Source organism: Mercurialis annua, linkage group LG8 (assembly GCF_937616625.2).
Source record: "Mercurialis annua linkage group LG8, ddMerAnnu1.2, whole genome shotgun sequence".
Classification (NCBI taxonomy): domain Eukaryota; kingdom Viridiplantae; phylum Streptophyta; class Magnoliopsida; order Malpighiales; family Euphorbiaceae; genus Mercurialis; species Mercurialis annua.
In genome coordinates this window covers 28,113,604-28,139,668 of record NC_065577.1, presented here as the reverse complement: position 1 = coordinate 28,139,668, position 26,065 = coordinate 28,113,604, and the positions used below count along the sequence as shown (strand labels likewise).

Below are 26,065 nucleotides of genomic sequence, written 5' to 3'. Positions count from 1 at the left end.
TGAGAAATGGTTAGGTGAATAGACTTTGGAATTAGAAGCCTAGATTGTAATACCACGAGAGTGGATTAGGATTTAGGTGACCTTGAGTTTGTTGATTAATTGATGTTGGGTAATTGGTTTTGTTTTGTATCACGAGAGTGAGTTAGGCATTAATTGATTAGTTGATTATTGATTTTGTCGTTCTTAGAGTCTCGAGAGAGCGGGAACGGTGCGCTAGGCACAACTCGGCCCTTGCTAGATACCAATTCATCCATTACTATGTATGCATGACCTAGGAATAATTTCAACCCCTAAACACCTTTTACTTATTGATTAAACTCGTTATTATTATAGTTGCTTGAATTGTTAGTTTAATTGTTTAGTTGATTAGTGCCTATTTAGTTGTTAATCTTACTTGAAACTTCAACCATTTGTGTTTTGCTAAACGAATTGAATCATAACTAAAATTCATTCTCATCAATTGCTCCTAATTCACTCCTTGTGGGTTCGACCTCGTATTTACCGAGTATTACGAGTTGGGTTTTTGCTCAACACTGCTTAGTGACATATTGTGTCTAGTTACCGGGTCGGCCTCATGTGTTTTTGTGAGGGTCCAAAATAATATGTTTTATATACGCCGGCTATGTATAACCGGTCCGCTGTGTATTTTAATATGTTTAATACCACCATTGTGAGACGCAAGGTGTCCGCTTATTTTATTAAACATATTAACAGTGGCGTGTGGTTGGGAACAGGGCTGCCTGTGTGTTAAGGCAAGCGAAAGATAAGTTCCTGGTTTCCAGTGATCACCACGCCAGGTTTTCAGAAGGAAGCGAGGGTTGAGATAACAAGGTTATCCAACCAGTACTTCTGAAACCATATTTCGCTTATATGTATATTTCAGAATTGTGTTTGTGTTAAACGATAAAGGTTTTAACGGTGTTTTCTGAAAACGGATCGTACGCGAGGTGCGATCCACTAATAATATTTGCGAAAAATTTCTAGAGGTTTTAGGCTTGCTACGGGTTTCGGAACAACCATTCCCATTTTTTAGTGCCGGTCGTGACTTGGATCAGGGTGGAATTCGGGTCGTGACAGATTCATTCTATAGGCAATAGTCTCATTCCTTTTGAAGTTTTATGGACTTTTTCTCTAGCTAATCCTTTCGTCAAAGGATTTGCTAAGTTATCATCAGTGCGTACATGATCCACTCTAACAGCTCCTGTTGAGATGAATGAATTCTCTAATAGTGTTGTGCTTACGACGTATCTATCGTTTCTTACCGTTATAATAACGGTTCTCAATTTTTGCAATAGTCGCGGTACTATCGCAATGGATCAACACAGCTGGTATCAGTCTTTCCCACAAGAGAATCTTAGCTAGCAGGCTTCTTAGCCATCCTGCTTCTTCACTAGTAGCAACAATGCTATCATTTCTGACTCCATCGTAGATTGAGCCAAAATCATCTGTTTCTTTAATTTTCAAGAAATAGCTCCTCTAATATACTAAAAATATAACCGCTCGTAGCTTTGGAATCATAAGACAAAGTATTCCAATCTGCATCACTATATCCTTCAAGTACAGCGGGATGCTTCTGATAACGTAAACCACAATTCATGGTTCTTTTAAGGTATCTCATAACCATTTAAATAGCATGCCAATGCTCAATGTTGGTCTACTAGTAAACTTGCATAGTAATCCAACGACATATGCATGTCAGGTCTATTACAATCAGTGGCATATCAAAGCTGCCAATGATGCTCGCATACTCAGACTGTCGTATGCTATCACCAGTGTTCTTGAATAATTTTACACTTGGATCATATGGTGTACACGCAGGTTTACAGTCAAAGTAATTATATTTCTTAAGAATCTTCTCAACGTAGTGAGATTGATCTAAAGAAATTCCTTTTTTCAGATCTAGTAATCTTTATGCCAAGAATGACATTCGCTTCTCCTAGATCTTTCATATCAAAGTTGGCACTCAACATTAATTTCACAGCATTCACAACATTGATCCACACATCAACAAGTCATCTACATATAGACATATGTAAGTACAAAGTTCCTTTTCATATTTGTAGTAAATACATTTGTCAGTTTCATTCACTTTAAAACCATTTGAGATGACAAGATTATCAAATTTCTCATGCCATTGCTTAGGTGCTTGTTTTATACCATACAAAAATTTATCTAACTTGCACACCTTATGTTCCTGACCATGTATCACAAAACCTTTCGGTTGATCCATGTAAATTTCTTCCTCCAAGTCACCGTTTAAAAAGGTAGTCTTAACATCCATCTGGTGTACAACCAAATCATACAGTGCAGCGATCGAAATTAGCACTCTAATGGATGTTATTCTAGTAACAGGTGAATAGGTATCAAAGAAACCAACGTTTTCACACTGTCTATAACCTTTGCTACAAGTCGAGTTTTATATTTGTCAACTATGCCATAAGGATTCAATTTCTTTTTCAACTTCCATTTACAATATATTGTTTTGCAAACGAGAGGCATATTAGTCAAATGCCATGTCTCTATTGGACTATAGTGAATCCATCTCATCTGTAATAACCCGAAAATTTAAGGAATAAAAATATAAGCACGTGTCTAATAATTTATTAGAGGGAAGTAGGTAAATTAAATTTAAGGATAAATTTAATTTACAAGTGTCCCTAAATTTTTATTATGGCTATAGGATTGCAAATTTAAATTTTTAGAATTTAAATTTGATTAACTATATAGTTAACGGGGACAATATGGAATTATGAATTGGATGCTATTTTGACACTAATACTCACGAAATATTTTAAAAAAGGTTATCATGAAATTTGATAAAATTTGGAAGTATAAATTTTATCAGGCGCTATCAATGCGCTTAATAAATCGACCAATGATTTATTAAGAATAAAATAAAAGTCGGATGGGAATAAAATTTATATTTTATTTTTTTCATATTTTATTTGATTTTTAGTAAAATTTTCACAAAATTCGGAAGTTGTTTCCGTTTGAGTTACGAACGACTAGTTTAAAAGTTGGTTTAAAATGCATGATTGAGCTAGTACTAAATCGCACTTTATCCATTAAGTATATATATATATGTTGAATGAAAGGAATTAGAAGTAGAAGCCTTATTTTCATTTCCTTTTCAAAAGGAAAAGCTGCTTAGCTCCCAGACGTGGGACGAACTAGGGTTTCGGCCGTTCGATCCGTTCCTCGATTTTAACTTCATTTCTTCGAAAATTACTTACGTAATCAAGGTATTATATCCGGATTAAACGTTTATTTCGAATATAAGCTCGTTTATAAACAGTTACCGTATCGAATAATCATTTTAAACAACCGAATTGATTTTGGATTGTGTATACGTGATTTTGGATGTTAAAATAGTGTTTCGAACTAATTAAGATTTAATACCCCGTAATTTTAAGTAATTAGAATATGCCATGAGGTCAAATTGGAGTAATCAAAATATTAAAAATAATATTTTGAGGTTTCGAATATTAAGAAAAATATTCGGAAAAACTAAGTTTAATAGTCAAATGGTAATAATAAGGTTTGACTATTTAAGGTTTTTAAATTAAATCACGGGAAGTGATTTAATAAATTCAGAATACGTAAATTAAATTTAAACGTAAATTTAATTTATACGTATCCGTAAAAGAATATCGTAATAATATGAGTTTAAAATTTAAATCGGGAATTAAAATTTTAATAAACGAGTGTGAACGTGAGTAATAAATTTGAGAATACTCTTTAGCGTTGATATATTGATGATTAATATATCAATGTACCACTCTAAATGGAGAGTTTAAGATTTTGGACAAAACTCCGAAATTAAAATGTCGAAACTCGGAAAGTTCAACGAGTTATGGACGAATATAAGTTAAGATATATATAAATATATATATATTAAATAAAAGAAAAAGAAAAAAAAATAGAAAAGGAGAGGCGGTTGATTTGGGCGCCAAGTAAAGGAAAAATATTTCTTTTGATCCCTAAACTTTTACTTCAATTAGTTTTCAGTTATTAAAGAATTAAATATAATTTACTAGTCCAAATTAAAATAAAATAATTTATAAGTCCCAAGTGAATAATTTTGATGTTAATATTCATGACATAATTTGACGAAGCTACCGTCAAATATTTATAAAATTTGGACATAATAATTTTATTCAAGCGGGACTGATTTGGACCTAATAAATCTTTCGGGATTTATTAAAAATAAAATATAAATCGGATGCGAATAAAAATTATATTTTTATTCGTTTTATATTTTATTGGATTTTTGGGTAAAGTTTCGTAAAATTTGGAATTAGTCTCCGTTTCGACTACAGACGACTAATTAAAATTAGAGTTAAAGTGCATGATTGAGCTAGTATCAAATGATACTTTAGCCAATCAAATTTCCTAGAAGAGAGGGGGGGGACGTTTATTTCATTTGGCAGAATGAAATGAGGGGCCTGCTTTCTTAGCAAGCAGAGGCGAGGTTGGCGGGAAATTAGGTTCTGCCGTGGCGCGATCCATTTCGCGATTTCGACTCCGTTTTTTCGACGATTAATCAAGTAATCGAGGTATTAATCTCGTATACGAAGTTTATTTCGATATATAATTATTATATATTCGATATTTAATGGTAAACATATTGAATCGATCGTATGCGTATCGATTCAACGTTTTAATTATAGAATTGAATTGGATTGTGTAGTAGAGTGTTGAATTAATATTTTTGAATGTTCCGGAGCATCGGAAACATGTCGGATTTGGCCCGGGGAGTATCCCCGTGGCTGTGCACACGCACAGCCAAAGCGCTGTGCGGGCGCACAGGCTAGCTGTGCAGGCGCATAGCCCAGGGAAAGGCTGTGCGAGCGCACAGCCAGGGCTGTGCGAACGCACAGGCACCTAAGCGAGTCGGAGGTCCGGTATTTGGACGTTTTCATCCTAGTTCGAGTTGTATACTCGATTGTTAATTCAAGGGACTTCTGAAACGTTAGCTAATACGTTTAAAAGGTTAAAAAGAACCTAGACGTTTGAGGATAGTTGGTTTATTAAAACAATGTGATGTTTTAATAAAGTCCTACGTTAATCAAAGTGATTAATGTTAAAAGGACTATAAGTCCATACCAAGATTGGTATTATATATTGAACGAGAAGTTCAATATTGAGATTAGTTTATATGCGATATTTATAGTGTCAGAGTTTGTTTATTGAGTATATCGTTTATACGATAGGACTAGAGTTAAAATTCAATGTCTAATGTGTTTTGACATTTGAATTTTAATTAGATCCGACGAGTGGTCGATCTAGTGAGCCAAACACCAACGTGTTTGACTGACAAGTTTGCTTGGAGCTTACGTTTTTAAAAAAATGGGGACGACAGTACTGTGAGTTTTATTTTGTGATTTTTACTTTTGAATATTTATATTTAAATTGTTTTTAAATAACAAATCGCACTAGTATAATTAACCATGAAAGATCCATTGGAACAAACTTCCTATTGGTTTTCAATAGGACTCTGTGATCACCAGTATTACGATAGATACGAGATTGTGTCTGACATAGAGGTCAGTTAATGTCATTGGGCGTTGGAAGTGCTAGCGACCCTGACTTAACAGTCTGAGACGGCAGTAACGGTTACGGTCACAGGCAATACTGTGATGGCAGTTTCACAATTACGGTCCAGATACCAGACTTAGACGGCAGTGATTCAGTTCACGGTCTAAGGTCCATGTTGTGTAGGTTGAGACCCATACAATAGTCTACCTTGTAGGGTTTCATCTGGATCGACTAATTGGTAATATTTTACATACACAAATGTTTTATGTATTTGCGATTTGAATATTTAATTGTAAATTGTAGACTCACTCAGAAATATTTATATTTCTGACCCTCCCCAATATTCATCTTTCAGGTTATCAAGTACAAGGTCGGACTTCCACAATTATTATGGAAGTCAATGTCAACCACATCTCTAGAGCTGCAAGTAGTCGGGTACTGGGAAGTCTGTCTTTTTATTTACAGCAGTTCAAACTTATTTTGATATACTCTGATTTGAACTACTGTATATGTATATGATTGAAAAGCTGCGTGTTTTTTAAAATGCTAGGACCAGGTGTTTAAGTGATACACTGGTTTCATGTGTTTAGTATTTTAGGATTGTATTAGAAACAGAGCAGGTGCGTCAACTGAGATTGATGTTTGCGCTCTGGTTTCTTTAAATACAATCGGGTTTTACGAACCCAGTTTTCAGAAATGTGTTTTCATTAAACAAGAAAAGGTTTTAACGATATTTTCTGAAAACAGATCATATGTGATATATGATCTTGAATTGCGATCGCGTTTTTGATAAAGGTGTTAAAGTATTTCTGCAACGAGGTTGCAAACCTTTTTATGCTTTAAAACGCGAAAAATTTACAAAGGTTTTTAGGCTTTCTACGGGTTTCGGAGCAACCACTCCCATTCCCTAGCGCCGATCGTGACCCTCGGATTTGGGTCGTGACATAAGCAGGACGGGAGGTCCCGGAATAGATACGCGCAGCCCGCTGTGTGACCGCACAGCACGGTGTGCGGGCGCACAGCAATAAAATGTTGTGCGACCGCACAGTGCTCCCGTGCGGGCGCACAGCTGCCCCAACGAGCATTCGGGGGTCGTTTTTCTTCGGGCTTTGGGGGACTTTCCGGGGGCGATTCTGACGTACTTTCGCCTAGTAACCCGAGGTGTTTTCCGACCGAACCTAAAACATTTTAAATAAATATTTTTAAACCAAAGTGAGATATTTTAAAACGACGTTTTAAAAGTATAGTAAAACGTTTATAATAGACTTTAATAGAGTTAAAGTCAATGTTTAGACGGTTTTAAAGATTTAGCAAACGGTTTTACTAAATACCTAGTATATGACTGAGAATTATTTTGACAATTAAGTCTTTACTATAAATGGTATTCTTTAGATATTTCTATACCTAAAATAACTTTTAGAGAGAAGTTTTCACGTTTTCTCAAAATGAGAATTTACAATATGATTTTAAAAGAAAAGAGACCATACGTGCTATGTGTTTAAATGATTATATGTTTCACCAAGAACTGGGTTTGTGGACATAGAAATTATATAGAAAACATACATTGATGTGTTTTATCCTGTTTGCTTTGTGTGTTTAGTCCGACCAGTCAGCCAGCAGTCTGACCTCGACCACAGGAGTTTAACACACTTACCACAGGATTAAGTATCAGACCTAGCGGTGTCTGTGAGTTCATTTGTTTACTTTTGAATATTAGTATTCAACTGTTTTTAAATACAGAAATCGCACTAAGTATGAAACCGATGTTAATAAACTAGATGAGAGATAAATATTGTAAGCATATATGTTGAGGTTAGGTTTTGAAGGCAGATGCTTGCAAAGCGACTTAAACCTAATGGGTAGTCCTGAGGTGGCAGTGACTAAGTTTCCAGCCCAGCAACCCTATACAAAGTTAAGATGGCTGTGATACACAGGTATACAGCTCATCCTGTATTAAACAAGATCTAAACATATGTATTATATATGATAGTATCATAACGTAACAGGACTAGGGTTTCATTTGGATCGAGGACTGGTAGTATTTTTTATATACCGATGTTTTAACTATATGCAATTTTTGTATTTAATTGTAAACCTATCTACTCACTCAGAAATATTTATATTTATGACTCCGTTGTTATTTATTATTTTTTAGATACCTAGCTATCGGGTCTGGTCGAACTTCCACCTTTCTCTGTCAGGGAAGCTTTTCATTGTCAATATGTAAATAACACTTTAAACTCTTAGATGCTGCAGTAGTGTGTATAGGAGTGCTATGTCAGTGGATACGTCAGGGTTCCCCTGTTGATATACTCTGATAGGAACCTGACTTTGTTTATCTATACTAGGTGGCTACATATTTGGCATATGGTGTTTAGTTGTGTCCCAATGCGGATAGGCCAGGCTTTGTGTCTTTGGTCTGCAAAGACATTGGTTTAAGTTCTGCTGGCCTTATGTTTGTGTGCCTGCTGTGCAAGTTTTTAATATGTTAAATATAAAGCTTTGAAATGGAAAGTGTTCGATGTATTTTATTAAACATATTATTTAGATGTGTGGTTTGAGACAGGGCTGCCTGTGAGGCAAGGCAATGTGAGCTAAGTCCCTAGACCACCGCTTCGGTTTTCAGAATTTGGCGTGGGTTAGAATAACTAGGGTTATTCAACCAGCATTTCTGAAAAACGTGATTTCGCTTATATGAATATTTTCAGAATTGCTTCTACGTTAAACGGAAAAATGTTTTAACGGTGTCTTCTGAAAACGGGTCGCATGCGAGGTACGATTTAGAATTATATTTGCTTAGTTATTGCTTCAAGTTTAATTATGAGTAGCTAAACTCCTAGTATAGGGGTTATTATGATTGCTTTGTATGATTGCTAGATGATTGGTTAGGGTTGTATGGGTTAGAGTTTGTTGGGCTTCTTCAAGAACAGACCTTGAGGACCCACGGGTCTATAAAAAAATTTAAATTTTTTTAATTTTTTATTGTTAAAAATTTAATGTTTTTATTAAAAAATAGATTTGGGGATTAATTTGTTATATATAAAAAAATTTAGGGGTTAATTTGTTATATAAAAGTTTAATTTAAAAGGATTAAATTGTTTTTGTTTTAAATTATTAGGAGTTAATTTAAAATGTTAAGAAAAAATTAGGATCATTTTAACCTCTTTACCATTTAAAACCACTTAGGATAAAAGAAACCCGGAGAGTGTATCTCACTCTCTTAAGTGAGAGTGGGGAGGGGGATTTTTATACCAAATTTAATAAGTTCAGGGTAAAAGTGATCCCGTTTTGCTAATTTAGACGTTTTTGATACTTTGTACCAAGTTGAAGGGCCAAAGTGATCCTTTGTTCGTTAGCAAAATAGATTAAAATGGTGCATCATAAATACAATGACTTAGCAACCTGCCAAGTGCCAACCATCTTCCAAAAATTAAGAATACTCTCAATTCAACCCTTCATTTTTCTTTGAATTGATAATTCTTCATCAAACCTTTATTTAATTCCATCAAATTTTTATTTTTTTTAAAACTTCTTCAACCAAATTCTCTAATTTAATTTCCAAAATTTATAATTTAATTCCTAAATTTTATCACCTAACTTTTCTAATTTCAAAATCTCCTCCAAAATCAATTAATTTCCAATTTTAAATAATTTTTTTCTTTTAAAATTTTATTTGTATAAATTAATTTTATTTATTAATTTTATTGTGCAATAATTATATTCAATTCTATTTTTTTTTAAGTTTTTAACTTGATTTATTCTTAAAAAAATCAAAGAAGTGATTAAATTACAACAAATAAATATTCTAAAATATTGTCATCTTATTTTATGTTGTTGATAAATAATTAATGAATTTTATTATTTGGATAAATTTGTGAATGTTAAATAAATAATATGATAAAAACTAATCAAAATGGTTTAATTAAAATTATAGATAAATTTGGTGGTAGTATTTATAATTTATTTTTTTTATTAATATAAATTTTTTAAAAATAAATTTATTAATTACACGTCATTTAGCCCGGGCTAGAAAAAATTCCTGGATCCGTCACTGTTTGGACGTAATAGCTTTCGAGGACTATAACTGTTACCCGTGGGGTAAAGAAATTTTCTTTATACCCATAAGTGTTTAAAGAGCAAGGATCTTTTGAAGAAGATCAAAAAAGAAGCGTATTGCAGATTGCATGGGTTCCCTATTATTTTGCAGTATTTATATTACGAGTGTTTTTCTGCTGTTGACGGTAAGATATGCATGCTTGTGGGTAAAAAAAGTGCCAAGATGCTTGAATTGGACTTCAAGCAAAACTCCTGCCGTGATCGAGTTGGAAAGCGATTTTTATAATCTTAGATCAAATGTATTTTTTGTTTACAGTATTTGTATTTTGATTGTTTTTTGTTTTTATTTTTTTATATTGTTGATTTTCTTTTATGTTCTTAAATGTAGCTTAAGCTTGAATGAATTGTCCCTTCTGCGGATGAGAAAAGGGTTTTATTCCTGAACGACTTTTTTGCATCTGAAAAGAAGAAGGGAAGTACCAGAAAGCTCAGACCGCTAACGATGACGATTTGCCTGCTGTTAATGATGCGAGTGACCCTTCTTTGACTTCTGCATCAATACAAAATCAACAGCATATCAACAGTCTGTCAAAGAGGAGTTGGAATCTTAAAAAGCAGCTCAAAAGTGTTATTTTTTAGCAGTCTGAGATCAAGAAGGATCTTAAATCCTATCATGACGATATTGATAAGGGTATGATTAAAATATAAGCTGTTTTGAAGGATTTGGTCACCAAAATGGACCGTTATATTAAAAGTCAGAAATTATTAAGGTACAATTTTTTACTTTCTTTATTTTGTTTATATACATTCCTTTATTTTTGAAATTGTTGTGTTGATATATGTTTTGAGTTTTTAGCATGTTGACGATAAGGATGATCAAGGTGATCGTGGTCATAAAAGTGATTCTTTGTCGGAAAGTGATGAGGATAATCAAAATAAAGATAATGAGCTTAATAAGGTTGAAGATCTTTCTGCTGTGGATAATGCTAATAAGAAAGAAGAAGATAAATCTGTGGAAGGTGGTGAAAGAAAGGTTGAACAAGCTGCGGACGATGTTTCCGGGGTTGATGTTGATAAAAATTTGGACATTAGTATTTGTGGGTTTTTATTGAATTTAAAGTGTATTATATTATTGTTCTTAACTGTTTATACTTGTTACAAAAATTGAAGGGACGACACGATTTTTTAACTGATTCCCAGTTAACTCAATTGGACGAACAAGTTGCGTCTATTTGTAGGAGCCGTGAGCTTGCTTCTTTGAGTCAAGGATTTGGTCAATCTGGTAAATATTTATGTATTTTATGTTTTTGATGAATTGAAATACTTTAGGTGATTGTTAAATTGTCCTTTTTATTAATTTGTTGATGTTCATATCATCTTGCATCAACATGAAATTAACATGATATCAACATTTGTGAAAATTAGGTCAACATGATATCAACATCTAGTCAACATAAGTATACATTTATTTTTCATGAAATTAATCATTATTATGAACTATTATTAGTATAATATCAAGCATTCATTAACTAATATTCGTTTGTTATTTTTTTAAGTTTCTATTTAGAATATATTTTTTATTTTTTGTTGATTTTGTTTCTTTATTTATTGTAGACCGGATTGCATTGCCTTACAATGAAGCTCCTTGTCTCTTGCTTGATCTTGAGTACACTAAACTTGATGCATTTAGAGACATGGAAACTTTTAACTGGATTAAGCAAGGATCGAATAGAAAAATTTGGTAATATAACTTTATTATTCTTGTTTCTTATTTTATAGATTTGCATCAAAAATTGTTGATTGTTTTTATTTTTTATATGTTTTGTAGTTCGCTTACTGGAAAATATATTGTAATTAGTCCTCCTTTCGATATTAGCGGTGATTTAATTTCGAAGAAGATTTTTTTTCACACTTTAAATTTCTATGGTGTAGAATTATCTACTTCTGTAAGTGTTTTTTAATTATCTTAATTTTATGTTGACATTTGTTTTGGTTTACTAATTTTTTATACTTTTTTCTGTACGTTACAGCATATCGATGTTATTTTTTTACTACTTGAGGAAGAAGATTCAATCTCTGTTTGAGAACAAGATGAAGTTTTGTACTACGGATTCCATTTTCAGTCAGATTTTAGTCTCAGAATATTTTTCGTACGTTGCGTTTGGTTGTGTTGAATTTAAAGTTACGCCTGGAAACTCCATTCTTGAATACTATTTGGGAGGATGTTGTCGATATGGTAAGCGTTGGTTGGATGTGAATGACCTTCTATGTCTCGTAATCATCGTAGACCCGAATCATTGGTTTCTCGTGCGGGTTAATTTCGAAGAATGCAAGGTTTATGTCTACAATTCCTACAAGAGTGAAAAGATTGAAGCAAATATTGCGAAAATGATAGGAGCTTTTACGCACCATCTTCCTGTTTTTTTGAAACAAATGGACTTCTATTCGTCTAGGAATGAAGCTGTATTATTTGTCTTATCTTCTAGTTTCGACAGCAGATATTCTCCTTTCTCATATGAAAATGTTGCTGAAGTGCAAATTCAAGTTAAGAGGTAACATTTTCTATTCTGTTTTCCTCTATGTTTTCATTTGATTTTAATACCTTTTTCTGATTTGTTAAATTTTCTTTTAAACATTGCAGTGATTGTGGGGCTTTTACTTGTTTGTTTGCGGCGTATCTAATTCATGGCAAGCTTATTACTTTATCATTTTTGGGAGATGAAATGAAAAGGTACCGGAATCGACTTTGTCAAGGCTTGATTTCTTATGGGAAGTGGAAGACAGAAACTGATTATAAAAGTGACGTTGAAGGAACCGTCCAGCTTTGAACAGATCTGAGGAGGAATAATGTATCTAATTAGGTGTTATTATTTTGGGAACTCTTGTTTTTGGTTTTATGTTCAGTTATTTGTTTGTTTTTAAATATATTTGGTATCTGAATTATTCTTGTTGTTTTTTCATATTGTTTTGAACAGTTTACTGATAATTTTTTTTATTTGATTCAGTTAATTTAAATTTTGTTGTAATTTTAGTGTTCTTTAAAATAATTAATAATATCATATCAACATGATGACAACATGATGTCAACATGTTGGCAACATGACATAAACATTGAATGTTTACTTATTCAAAAAATCCGTAAAATGAAATATTAGTTTATAGAAGTCAAATCAACAGAATGTCATCAGGCTATCAACACAGCATTTTAACACTAATTTTACTTTTTCTTAAAAAGCTTGAAAATCAACTTTCCATCAACACCATATCAACATAATATCAACATGACATCAACATAAAATTGAAAATTCCAGTAGTCAACATGTTGGCAACATGATATCAACAATGAGTACTTACTTATTCAAAAAATTCATAAAATGAAATATTAGTTTATAGAAGTCAAATCAACAGAATGTCATCAGGCTATCAACACAGCATTTTAACACTAATTTTATTTTTTCTTAAAAAGCTTGAAAATAAACTTTCCATCAACACCATATCAACATGATATCAACATTAAATTGAAAATTCCAGTCAAATTTCTAATTTAAAAAAAATATGAAATTCAATCACAGCAATTTAATTTGAAAGAAATAAATATGTCTGTAATTATAGTCAACCTCTGCATGTTTTTTTATTGTGACCCATTTTCTTGGAAACCGTGCATTTATTCTTTGACTTTTTTTCATGTCCTGCCAATATGCATTTCTTCTTCGGTCTCCCAGATTTTGTACTTGATTCTGGAGGCAGCACGATTATATCTTTTACTTCTTGAGGTGTATTCCATGTTGACTTATTCGTCATTGGTTACACAGTGTGATTGTACGTGTTGACGTACGTCTCTTTCATATAGTACTTTGAACAATAGAACAAAGGATCTTTGTTGTATTTCCTGATTACAGCAATTGCGTGCAGGCACGATATTTTATCTGTTTGAAATCTTCTGCAGCAGCATGTCTGTGTGTCCAAATTGACCGAGAACGGAGTTTTTATTTTAGTGACAATATATATATTGTCATTTGGAGGGCTTACCTGAAAAAAAAAAGAATTGAGTTAGAAAACCAATTTTGGGTAATCCATATCAACAAAAAATCAACAGGAAATCAACAACATGTCAACAACTCATTAGTTTTGAAAATAGGTTTACCGTCAGATTCAGAGATCGAATGTAGCTTTCATTCAATATTTCCTCAGCAACTTTTGTCATATTTGTTTTTAATGATCTTGCACAATTTCTATTTGCACGAGTCCATTTTTGCACAAGCGAACGTAGAAATTCGAGCACGTCGTTATGGGCAGTTCTATTGCAGCTATGTTTGTTACATTTAAAGGTTCTGGAATGTTTGAAGTCATTGTTAAATACCTATTGCTGGTGGAATGGACTGTCGTCCATTTTTTGAAACCAACTTCACTGAGGTACTCCCTTATCTTGGAGTCAAATTTGTCAAATCCCGCCATGTGTTTTTCAAACTGCTCAAGCGTGTAAGCTTTGGATGCCCCAAAAAATTGTTCTCTGATTTCATCTTTCGCTCTTCTATATCTTGCCTTGACATTATTGAAAAGATGGTAGGTACAAATCCCATGATCTACTTCCGGGAATACCTTTTCAATTGCTTTGTTAATACTATCATGTCGATCCGAGATAATGCATATTCCTTCCCTCACGCCGAATGTTTCTCTAAGTTTGTAGAAAAAAACCACTCACACGAAGCATCATTTTCAGAACCTACCACACAAAATGCAAGAGTAAAAATTTTATTTGATGCATCTTGAGTCGCTGCCGTTATAAAAGTTCCTCCATAAGCTGCTTTGAGGAACGTACCGTCCACTACAATTATCAGCTTGCGAAAACCCAATCCTCTAATTGATGCATTCAACGATATGAAAATATAAAGAAATTTGTCTTCTCTTCTTTCCAATTCAGCAACAAACCCGGGATTCGTTGTTTTCAGCGCGTGTATATAAGAAGGCAGTAATTGGTATGAATCAGCTGGATGTCCTCTCGTGAGCTCTAATCCCCTCTCTTTTGATCTCCATGTTGTTTGGTAGCTTAGTTCGACTCCATATTCTTTCTTCATATCTCTAATAATATCGGCAGGCGTGTAAACAGTCTTGAAGTTGAGTACTTATCCTTTATGAAGTTCCAACCAAATCATACGTTGCCTGCCTTTTATCGGCCATCCTTTCCCCAACTTTGCAAGTGTGTACATTGTTAAATTTTCGCACAATGAATACACTTGATTTTTTATTTCTCGACGCTCTCAATTTCCATTCACAATCAGGCTCTTTGCATATTGCTATGTACTCAATTTTGCACGACTTGTAAGATCTGAACTGAAAATGATTGTTGATCGCGTAAATGCTTAATATAGTCTTTAGTGTGCTCTTGTCTTTGTATTTTTTACCTTCTTCAATTTTTGTCGCCTTTATTTCATTAATGATCGTACTTTCTACGTAAGGACTATGCACTTCTTGATCCTCATCTAACAGATTTTCCATGTCCATTGCATACTGAAACATATATAAAACTGAATTGGAATTATCAACATTTGTTGAATACTCTTGGAGTTCACAAACTGATGTATTTGTGTTGACATTTTGGTGTGTTGATCTCGATGATGATACATACAATGATAGATCTTTTATTTTTTGTTCAATTTCAATGCAGAGAGGGAAGTGTGTTGGATCTGATGATTTTCCTTTCATCTTAAAGTAGAAATTTAAAGCATCATCATCTTGTATTATTATTGATGGATAGTCTGCTTTAATCTGGATAAGAGTAAAAAAAACAAGAGTTTATGCAAAAATCAACAGTATATCAACAACACATCAACAAGATGTCAACATAAGGAAAAAAAATAAATGTAATCTTTGTAAAATCTGTTAAAACAACAAGATATCAACAATTCATCAACATAAAGTCAACAACATGTCAACCAAAATATATCAATTTTATATTAATTATATTCTGTCAATATATATTTTAACAAGTATTTGTAAATTTATAAGTATTAATATACCTGATACTTGATTTGCATATTTGTCTCTTTTAAATTTATTTGTAGCTGTTTGGCTAGTAATTCTTCAAGATGTTGCATGGTACAATCTGTTGGAATTAGAAGTCCTTTAACAACAAAATTTGTGTATTGCAGCTTATCATTCCAAAACCATTGTACTGAACAAAAACTGCAATACTATCCATTCCTGAATCAAAATCAACATGAAAAATAAAATTAACACAGTTTCATGTTTATATTTTATTTTTATATTTTATATTTTTTACTTAATAATGTCATTTTGTTGATTAATCTAATTAAACTATAGCAAGAAATTAAATCTGAACTTGAATTATCTTAACTGTTTCATTTCAGATTAAGATCTAGGTGTTGCTTCTTTGTAATGTCAAGATGAAGACGTCGAATTGATGTAGATAGCTGATGAAATTTATCAAAATCAGTTCGTGATCAGAAACTGAGGTAGAATAATGATTAATGTTGACAGATTAATTTGTTTAAATTTGAGCTGAGAGAAAAACAATCGTGATTGAAGATAGAGAAAGATGAGCTGAGAGGAAGAGAGAGAAAGATGAACTGAGAGGAAGAGAGAATTGAATGATGAGAAGAGAGAAAATAAATGAAATTATGAGTTGAATACTATTAGAGTTTAATATACAGAGTCCGTATGAAAGTAATAAATTGGTCCGCATGTGGTAGTTTAGAAAATCCAAATCTACACCCGTACAAAATTAGAAAGCTAGCAAATTAGGTTGTTTGTGTAAAAAACCTTTGTTTTTTTAATTTACGTAGTGTCCAAATATTTTTATATAAATCACGTGCTAATGCTAATTAATTTAGCAATAAAGTTGTTAGTCCCAAGAAAAAAGAAACAACCGCATTTTTGATATTATTTTACCTAAAATCATGTACTTTTCAGGTTTTCCCAAAAAGAAAGGGGACTGATTTCTTTTTTAGATCAGGATTTTTTCACATATTCTGTCAGTATGCCTTTGAATTTCATTACAAAGTTTCAATATTTATTTGAAATTATCTTGACCAATTATGAGAACATGATATATTCAAATCATTCTTGTTTTGGAGTTTTAAATGTTGTCATGTTATGTAAAAAAAAATTCATATTGGGAATTTTTTTCATTATTTTTGTTAATATTTAATTATTTAATTTCAACTTTGTCAAAAAAATCTTGGCTGGATATGAAAGAAAAATAATGATTGTATTGATTTTCTAGATAAACGATTTTGTTTTGTTATGTTACTTTTGCTGGTTATTCTATTAACTTTGAATGGATAGTGTTTTTAATTAGTCTCGTCATCGAGAAACACTTTGCAAAATAAGAGCTTTTTATTGGTATTTCAGTCTTAAATTTCTTTTCTTTATTTTTAAAATAATCCATTGTCAAATAAAATATGTTTGACATATAATTAGTTATCCTAACTCTCGATGGGCTGCCTGGATCAATTGCAACAATGTCAAAAACAGCAGTTATTGGGAGGCAAAAGCAAAACAGTACTAATAGTTTGATTTAGAGAGGTCTTCTAAAAGTTAGGAAAGAGGTTACTCAGCTTGTTGAGTACAAGTTGGGAAATGAAAAGAAGATCAATTTCTGGAATGATCCTTGACTTGGTGGTTTCTCAATGCTTGAGAAGTTTCCTAGAGTCAAAATGAAAGATACTAATATCCACAAGAATGTCAAAGTTGTTGACTTATGGAAGAACAATAGGTGGAACTTTCCTGATCCTTTTGATGAAGAAACTGATGTTTCCTGGAAGTTCATCAGAAACAATTATAGAGTCAAGAATGATGTGGAGGACAGTTCTTCTTGAAATATGGAGAAGAACTACAAATTCTCAATCAATCAGGTTTGGAAGAAGCTTAGAGCTAATCATCATGTTGTGAATTGGTACAAAAGGTTGTATGGGGTAGAAATTCCATGCCAAGATTCAACTTCATCCTTTGGCTGTCTATCATGAGAAAGCTGAGAACAAAAGACAAAATGAAAAGATGGGGAGTTATTGATTCTGATACTTGTGATATGTGCTCTAGCGCTACTGAAACTCTTGACCACTATTTATTTGATTGCTGTTATGCTAAGAGCATTTGGCAAAGAGTTTTGACTGTTTGCATATGTCCTTCGGACTTGAGCAGTTGGAGAAGACTCATAAGTTGGTTTAGCAGGAAGCCTTCTGGAAAAAGTCTGATGGCGAATTGTAGAAGAATTGTCCTTGCAAGAACCGTTTATAACATTTGGAAAGCTAGGAATAAGAAGATTTTCTTGAAGGAGGATACTAAAATTGAAGACATTATCTAGAATATCATAACTGTTCTGATTGATATAGTTGGTGATAAGAATGTTAAGGTTAATGGAGTAATCAATCAGCTCTCTTAAGTTTGGTGTTTTGTGTTGCCAAGGGCTGCTTGCTTCTGGTCTTGAGGCTTTTATAACGGGGTCATTAGCTTTGTAGTGCTCTAGTTGGTTTATTTCTTGTGTCTTTTGCAGGGTTTGCTTTTTGTTAGTGTGTTGCAGGCCCCCTTGTAACAGGGGTGGTTTCTGTTTCCCTCTCTTTGGTTAGTTGGATTACTTTCTCTGAGGCTTTTGTAATAGAAATCTTTTCCTTCTTTTGTCTACCCCTGAGACTTTTATAACAGGAGAGACTCGATTTAATTGGTTGTATTCTTATTTAATTTTAATTAAATGATCTTTTGGTTGTTTTCTACGGAAAAAAATCCATTGTTAAATCTTGATGAATATTAATATTTTTAAATTATCAGTTATTCTTTATATATGTGTTATTGTGCTAGATTGTTCTAATTTTTATGTTATAGGATAATATTTTTTAGGGTTAATGTCATAAAAATTCACCAACTTTATATGTTTTCTCATTTTAATCACTCAGTTTAAATTTTCTCATTTTTATGCACGAACTACCACTTTTTCTCAAATTCATGCACGGTGCTGATGTGTTACGGCTCTATTGGTGTAATTTGCTGAGGTGGAGGTCATTTTATACCAATGAATGAGTGCCACCTCAGCACTGTGCCTGAATTTGAGAAAAAGTGATAGTTCGTGCATGAAAATGAGAAAATTTAAACTGCGTGATTAAAATAAAAAAATATGTAAAGTTCGTGATTTTTTTTGACATTAACTCTTTTTTTATTGCTAGATTCTAACTTGTTCTGATTTTTCTATCATATATGTGTATTTTATTTTGCATACATTATAAATTTAAATAATTTACCATTATCCCACTAATTAACTTATATTTTATTAAATATTTGTTTCATTCTCGGTTCTCTTTTATGGGAATATCTAAATAAGTACAAATATCATAGATAAATATTTATTTATCAATTGTTATATTTTTTTCTTCTGGACATTTATTCTAAAAAGAGAGGGCCTCTCAAGTACTCTTCACTGTTTTTTATTTTGGTTGGACTACTCCAACCCCAACATTCATTATCATGCGAAAGCTTGTGCTTTAATAAGCGAATAAACAGGTGATATTTCAAAATATTTTAGAAGATGCCACGGATAAGTGCTTTTCTAATTCATAATTAAAATGATTACATATATTTACTACCATTCGTTTAACAAAGTTGTCATTTTCATCAAAAGAAAAAGAAAAACTAATTTGTTCTTCTAATTCTACTCAAATTTGTTAAATGAATGTGTAATTATATGGCTCAATTAGTAGCCGCTAAGTCCACTTTTATTTTCTTTGCTTAAGGATGGTTCATCACCTTCAGGAGATAACCATTCTTCTTAGGCCAAATGACCAAAAAAGGCTAAACCTTTGAAAAAAATTTCATAAAAGTCCAAAACTTTCAATTTTATCCAATTTGTCATGAGACGCATAATTTCATTTTAATAATGTCCAATTACATGATTTTATTGATGTGGTGCCTATGTGATGCTGATGTGGTATACCACACATCAGCGCCACATAAGCAAAATTGTGTAGTTGGACATAATTGAAATAAAATCATGCGTTTCAGGACAAATTGGATAAACTTTTAGATATTTGGATTTTTGTGAAACTTTCATGAAAGGTTTGGCCTATTTTAGTCATTTAGCCTTCTTTTTATATATTTATATATACTAGTACATTACCCTCGTGTTGCTTCGGGATAAATGTAGTTACGTTATACAAAAATATAGAATAAAATCGAAAACGAAATATATAGTAAATGAAAATAGTAATACACACACATATGAATGAAAACAATGAACAACGCCCTTATATTGTATATATGGTACATTGGTACGTACAAAAGTAACACTGAAGCTTCTTTATTTATTGAAATAACTAATACTACTTTGGATAAATATAATTAATTACATATGTAAGAATCCCTCACTTGCACATAAGGCATGCTTTATTTTACCAGTTTCTTGTAAGAAAAAAATATTTTTAGTGTACTTTAATAAAATCGTAATTATGAGTGTAATATGATAAAATTTGTAGTAGAATTATTTATTTCTCTATAGCATGATGCAAATTTAACATAGAGAAAATTAGGCACAGCACTGTTGAAGTCCTAAATAATTCCTAAAATACGGTCCGGCATGTTGCTCCTCATAAATACTTAAGACTTCCATCTCCTCATAATCTCACTTTCTTAGTCATCTAAATTATCGTTAACTGTCATTAATAAAACTGTGGTTTTATTTCCTCTCATTTTCCCCTAGAATATAGGCTTGCATGTCATTGAAATTTAAATTTTTCTTAATTCTCTCTCACAGTCATTCTATAACTTCTCCATATCTCACGTATTTCTTTAAAAATAAACTGATTTTAATCTCAACTGTTCTTCGTTTTTCTTTTTAATCTGTTCTTGCTTTTTCTATTTTCAAATTATCACTAATTTTCTCTTCAATGGTAACTACTAGGTCTGTTACCAAAAATTCTCCTAAGTTTAAAAAAGAAATGGCCAAAGAAAAGAAAACTGGTACTAAAAGGAAAATTGATTTTCCCGCCACCGGTGTAATGAGGAAGGATCCATCATCTTCAAAAAAATGAGAGCTATTAAGCCAACTGATTCTGATGATGACTTTGTGGATGTTCCTGTCTCTAAAATCCAGAAGGAGAAGGCTGTTAGTGATTCTCCAATGGTAATATCAACTCTTAAGGTATTTATTTTTTGAATTTATTTTATTTGTTAATATTAGTTATTAGGAAATTAGGTTTTAATTTATATGTTATTCAGATTTATTTTCATTTATATTAGATCTGTTTTTTTTCTTATTTTTAATAGTTTAGGTTTTAAAATTAATTTTAAGATGTGGTTCATTGTGTTTTTTAATGGTTTTAACTTTGAATGTAGTTTTATTAAGGTTTTATTTATGTTTGTTTTATAATTAGTTTACTATTTTTAATTGTCATATGGTTTCTCACTGTTAGAGTTGTTCTGTTTTAATATTTCAATTTTATCTAGGTTTTCTATTAGTTTACTTGTCGTTTTATTGTCCGTTTTTTTATTTGTAGTAAATTACTTTTAAGGTTGTGTTTTTGGTTTACCAATAGTTTTTTAGTTGTTTACTTCTTTTCATGATCTATATGCATATCAATATTTTATCCTAGTATTTCGTTTATTTATTTTTTATTAATTCATATTAGTAGATGTGTTGTTTACTATGTATTTACAAAGGGTTTACTGATTATTCAATATCAATTACTATTTGTACTCGCTAACTTGTTTTATTTGTTATTCATTAGGACTGGAATTACTTTATTAGGCTAGAAGATCATTTTTTTCTTAAAATTGGCCATCATGTTGGTGGAAATGTGGTTGTCAACTTGAAGAAGACTTTGTCTAAGAAAACGCTTGACAGATTTGCAAAAAGCTACTTTGGCAAATTTTTAGGCATGCAAGAGAAGTACAAGTTGAAACCTCAGCTTATTCACTATTTGCTTTTAATGGAGGTTAAGCAACCAGTTTTTTTTATGAATTATGGTTGAAAGTGTCTGGTAGGTTTTTACAATTTTCACTTGATGAGTTTGCTCTTATAACTAGTTTGAAATGTCAAGGGAGTGTTGATAAGAAGCAATATAGGAGTCTTAGTTCTGATTTGAAAGAAAGATGTTTTGGAAATATAACTAAGATTACAAAGAAATGCGTTGAGGACTGTTTTCTATTAATGCGTTGGGACAATGAGAATGATGCTTTTAAAATGGCAGTCTTGTATTTCATTGAATACTTTTTGTATAACAACAAAACTGAGTCTAATGTTCCGAATGAACATTTTTATCTCGTTAGTAGTGGGGAGTTTGAGAATTTTCCTTGGGGTAAAGACTTGTTTCATACACATTAGTGTTTCTGAAAAGTAAATTGAGTTCGCTGAAAAAATATGATTATTTTAAATAAAAAATTATGCTGCTCGTACAAATTTACGATACGATGGCTTCCCCTTGTGTTTTCAAACATGGTTTTTAGAATGTTGTCCCATTGCCAAAGACACAATTGCATCCTGTATGGGCACACAAGTGCCTCGTATTTTGCGGTGGAAGTCGTCAATTCTTAGAGACCGGCAGTATTTGACCTGTACAATTTTCAGTCAGTCAGCAAAACAGGTACCTTCTTATTCTTATAATATACTTTTATTTAACTGTTAGTAAACTGTAATATATGTTTTATATTTTTTTTAGTTTGTTTATATGTTAGTAATGTGTTGAAATACTATTAGTAGATAATACTTTCTTACTTTGTATTTGATTTAGTTGCAATTGTGCAATAGACAACCCACTACGGAGGAGAGGCTGGAATTGAATTTGGACGGTTTTTTTTAAAAAGGGAAGGAAAAAGTTTATGAAGATGTTGTTGATCAAGATTGCTTAAATGTGGTTGGTCGAAGACGGAACTCGATAAACTGGTTTTGAATCAAAGAAAATTTGGCTAATGATTTTGCAAATTACTAATCTTATTCTAAGAATCAGTTTTCAGAGATTTTAAAAACTTTAGCTGAACTGAAGAGCATAATGTCCACTGCTACCATGCAAACTGAAGATAAGGTAATTGTGAAATAAATTGTTAGTAAACTTTTAGCAAACTCCTTTTGTTACTTTAATTTTTAAGTATATTTTAGTAACTGTTTCCTTTTTATTTTTAGCTGGATCCTGTTGGTGAAGCATCTTCTTTTGAAGAGACTATGAGTGATCGTCGTACTGGCAATGAAGACAGTGGCAATAAAAAAGGCGATGATGAGGATGAAAGCAATGATAGTGAAGATGATGACAATGGCAATGACAAAGACGTCGCTCATTTTGATAAAACAGAAGATGGTTATTATGAAGATGGTCCAACTGAGGAGAAGGCTGGCCAAGATTCAACTACAAACATCAATGGTAGTGAGATGGCAGAGGCTGAAAAGGACGTTGAGAAAAACGAGGAGGAGAGTAAAAAGGGCGATGATGATGTTGATAAAATTGAGGAAGAGAGTAGAAAGGGCGATGATGATTTTGAGAAAAACTGAGAAGAGAGTCGAAAGGGCGATGATGATGTCGAGAAAAACGAGAGCCGAGAGGTATATTTTTATTTGTTTTAGTGTTTTTAGTTTTTTTTAATAAAACATGGTCCTTATGTGTTTGGTACTAATAAATATATATTGTATTCTATTTTATTAGGATGCTGATGTTGATTGTCCGCTTGTTGCAAAAAAGAATGAGGATTTTCCTGCATATGTTTCACCTTTTGATGGTATTGATCTCAGTGAAAGAATGAGGATTTTCCTGCATATGTTTTACCTTTTGATGGTATTGATCTCAGTGCTTGTTGTCAAGCTATTGACATAAGCTGCATTAGCTTCAGATTCTAAGGTGATAATTTGTTTTTTTTTTGCATACATTCTTTATAGTTTATAAATAATTGTTATTATATATTGGGTTAATGTCAAAAAAAATTACGAACTTTATATGTTTTCTCATTTTAATCACGCAGTTTAAATTTTCTCATTTTGATGCACGAACTATCACTTTTTCTCAAATTCATACACGGTGCTGAGGTGTCACTCATTCATTGGTGTAAAATGACCTCCACGTCAGCGAATTACACCAATGTAGCCGTGACACCTCAACACCGTGAATGAATTTGAAAAAAAGTGGTAGTTCGTGCATGAAAATGAGAAAATTTAAACTACGTGATTAAAATGAGAAAACGTGTAAAGTTGGTGAATTTTTATGACATTAACCCTTATATATTTGATAATTTTATTAATTGTATTTTTTTTTTCAGGTTTGTGTTAAGGATTCTACAAGCAGTACAGACAAATCCCCCAAGATATATTTTAAGGTTTACTAATAGTTTACTATAGGTTTACTATTTTGATATATATTTACTAAAAGGTTACTAAGGGATATCCAACGATTTACTAATATCTTTTTGTTTATATTTTGAAATAACACGCAGCTGTTAAGGATGTTATTGTCTTTCATTCCAGTCCTTTTGAGATATTTCATGTTATGTACACTATAGGTTAACTATGTGTTTATGTTATTTTTCCATAAATTACTAATGGTTTTATCATTTTAATTAATATAAAATAGCAAATAATGGAGATTGCTGCTGAGTATGCTGAGAAGAGTGACAAAGAGCTTCCTTATGTTCCGCCGGAATCCAATGAACCGAATATGTATATGAATATTGTGAATGGATTGACTCCTCTCGATGATAAACTCGGTCAATTTTACACCTATTTTGGACAAGATACTTTCTATAATTGGCTTGAAGATGGATGTAGGGGCAAAAAATATAAGTAAGTTATTGCATTAAATAATTTAATTTATGTGCTTGTTTGTTCTGTAATGTAAATTACTTATGATTTTTTTTAGGAAAAAAATGTATGCGGATAAGGACAACATCATACCAGTTGAATTTTGAAGTTGAACTCATTGTGGAGAAGCTATGGTTTTATCAGTTGTAGTTTAAGGATCAATTTTTACACGACTCTGTAAGTACTTCTTTTATTTGATTTTAAATTATTTATTTTAGTTTATTTGTAGTTGACCTTCAGTAATTATTTGGTTTACTTATTTGGATTTTTTTGCAGCATATCAATGTTGGTATGTATTATTTACGCAAAAAGGCCAAGTATTTCCCAGTTGATGGTCTGCGTATTACTACTTACTGTCTATTTGATGATATAATCAGTGCGTTATGGCAACAGTACGTTAAGAAGAATCGTGATGTGTCTGTTATAAGTTTGTGCAATGCTGGACCTGATTTTATTTGTGGAAAGAAAATTATGTGCAACACTCATTGGAAGGATGTGGATGAAGTTCTTATTCCGATGAATGTTGGGAAACATAAACATTGGATTTTGGGTCGTTTGGTTTTCAAGGATAGATGTATCTACTTGTATAACTCTTTGGATTCTGCTTTAGCGAGAAAAAATGGATTAGAAGCGGCAGAAAAATATGCAGTTTTATTACCACTATTTCTCGCTTCTTTGGATTTGTTTGCGCTTCGAAGTGACATTGATATGTCATCTCCTGCTTATCGAGATAAGAATCCAACTGATGCTTTTTGGGTTGAAGTTGTATCCGATATTCCAAGCCAGTCAGCGAAGTAAGTTCATCTAAATTGTGATATATATATATATATATATATATATATATATATATATATATATATATATATATATATATATATATATATCTTTATGTTCTTTTATTAAATCTCTTTTTTTATTTGTTATAGTGATTGTGGAGCGTATGTTTTAGCCTTTGCGGAGTATTTGATAAAGAAGACATCTATCCCATCTGATTTGAATATAGTCCATCATCGTGATCGCATTTTGTTTTTGCTTTATGAGTATGGCATGAAGAAATTGACTGGGAACATTCACAGTGGTGAAGAAGTTAAGCCCAAGAACACAAATCGGGAATTGAAAAGACGTGCAAAGAAAACGATTGCAGAATAATGAATGTTTTCATTATGGACTTGTCGTTAGTCTGATCAGACTTCTTAATTTTAGTTTTTTATAGGTATTTAGTATGCTTTTTGGCAGCTTAACTGACTGCTTCTTGTTATCTTATGTTTTTTTGAATTGGTAAACCTTAGTTAAGTGTTAAGAAACCTTTGGTAAATCTTTAGTTAACTATTAAGACATTGTTGGTAAACCTTTTTTTTAATGAATTAAATTTTTTATAAATGTTATATTTCTTATCATACACTGTTTTATTAAACTTTTTGAAAAACATTCTATATTGATTTTATTATTAAAAACATCATATAAACCTTTAAATAACTTTTAAAAAATATGTAGTAATCCTTTGATAATCTCTTTTTAGATATTTTTTACGTTTCATGAAACATGATATTAAACTATAATTAAGTAATTTTTTTTCTTCTTTTCATGATCTATATGCATATTCCATATTTGATTTTTTTTTCATATTGCATTTTGCAATGAAATTTTTTACAATTTTGATTTAGATAAACTGATAGAAAACTTTCAATAACC

At 31.8% G+C, this 26,065-nt stretch overlaps 2 protein-coding genes across 2 annotated transcripts; both read left to right on the top strand.

Moving 5' to 3' along the window:
* The first annotated feature begins 20,959 nt into the window (after positions 1-20,959).
* On the top strand, positions 20,960-23,269 carry LOC126660150 (spore wall protein 2-like). Its single transcript, XM_050353491.2, has 4 exons — positions 20,960-22,178; positions 22,326-22,616; positions 22,715-23,128; positions 23,229-23,269. The coding sequence occupies exons 2-3, from the start codon at positions 22,584-22,586 to the stop codon at positions 23,075-23,077; spliced, it is 396 nt and encodes a 131-aa protein (XP_050209448.1). The 5' UTR covers positions 20,960-22,178; positions 22,326-22,583; the 3' UTR covers positions 23,078-23,128; positions 23,229-23,269.
* A 125-nt stretch (positions 23,270-23,394) lies between these two features.
* LOC126660149 (uncharacterized) lies at positions 23,395-25,682 on the top strand. Its single transcript, XM_050353490.2, has 6 exons — positions 23,395-23,420; positions 23,836-23,892; positions 24,010-24,355; positions 24,432-24,550; positions 24,650-25,167; positions 25,300-25,682. Exons 5-6 carry the CDS (start codon positions 24,665-24,667, stop codon positions 25,520-25,522), a joined length of 726 nt encoding a protein of 241 aa, XP_050209447.1. The 5' UTR covers positions 23,395-23,420; positions 23,836-23,892; positions 24,010-24,355; positions 24,432-24,550; positions 24,650-24,664; the 3' UTR covers positions 25,523-25,682.
* The last annotated feature ends 383 nt before the right edge of the window (positions 25,683-26,065 follow it).

What these genes read in the sequence shown, in the direction of transcription:
- LOC126660150 (XM_050353491.2), top strand. Translation starts at nt 22,584, where the DNA reads ATGTCCACTGCTACCATGCAAACTGAAGATAAG. An exon ending in CCATGCAAACTGAAGATAAG is followed by an intron (nt 22,617 to 22,714) that starts GTAATTGTGAAA and finishes TTTTATTTTTAG; the next exon opens with CTGGATCCTGTTGGTGAAGC.
- LOC126660149 (XM_050353490.2), top strand. Translation starts at nt 24,665, where the DNA reads ATGTATTATTTACGCAAAAAGGCCAAGTATTTCCCAGTTGATGGTCTG. An exon ending in ATTCCAAGCCAGTCAGCGAA is followed by an intron (nt 25,168 to 25,299) that starts GTAAGTTCATCT and finishes TATTTGTTATAG; the next exon opens with TGATTGTGGAGCGTATGTTT.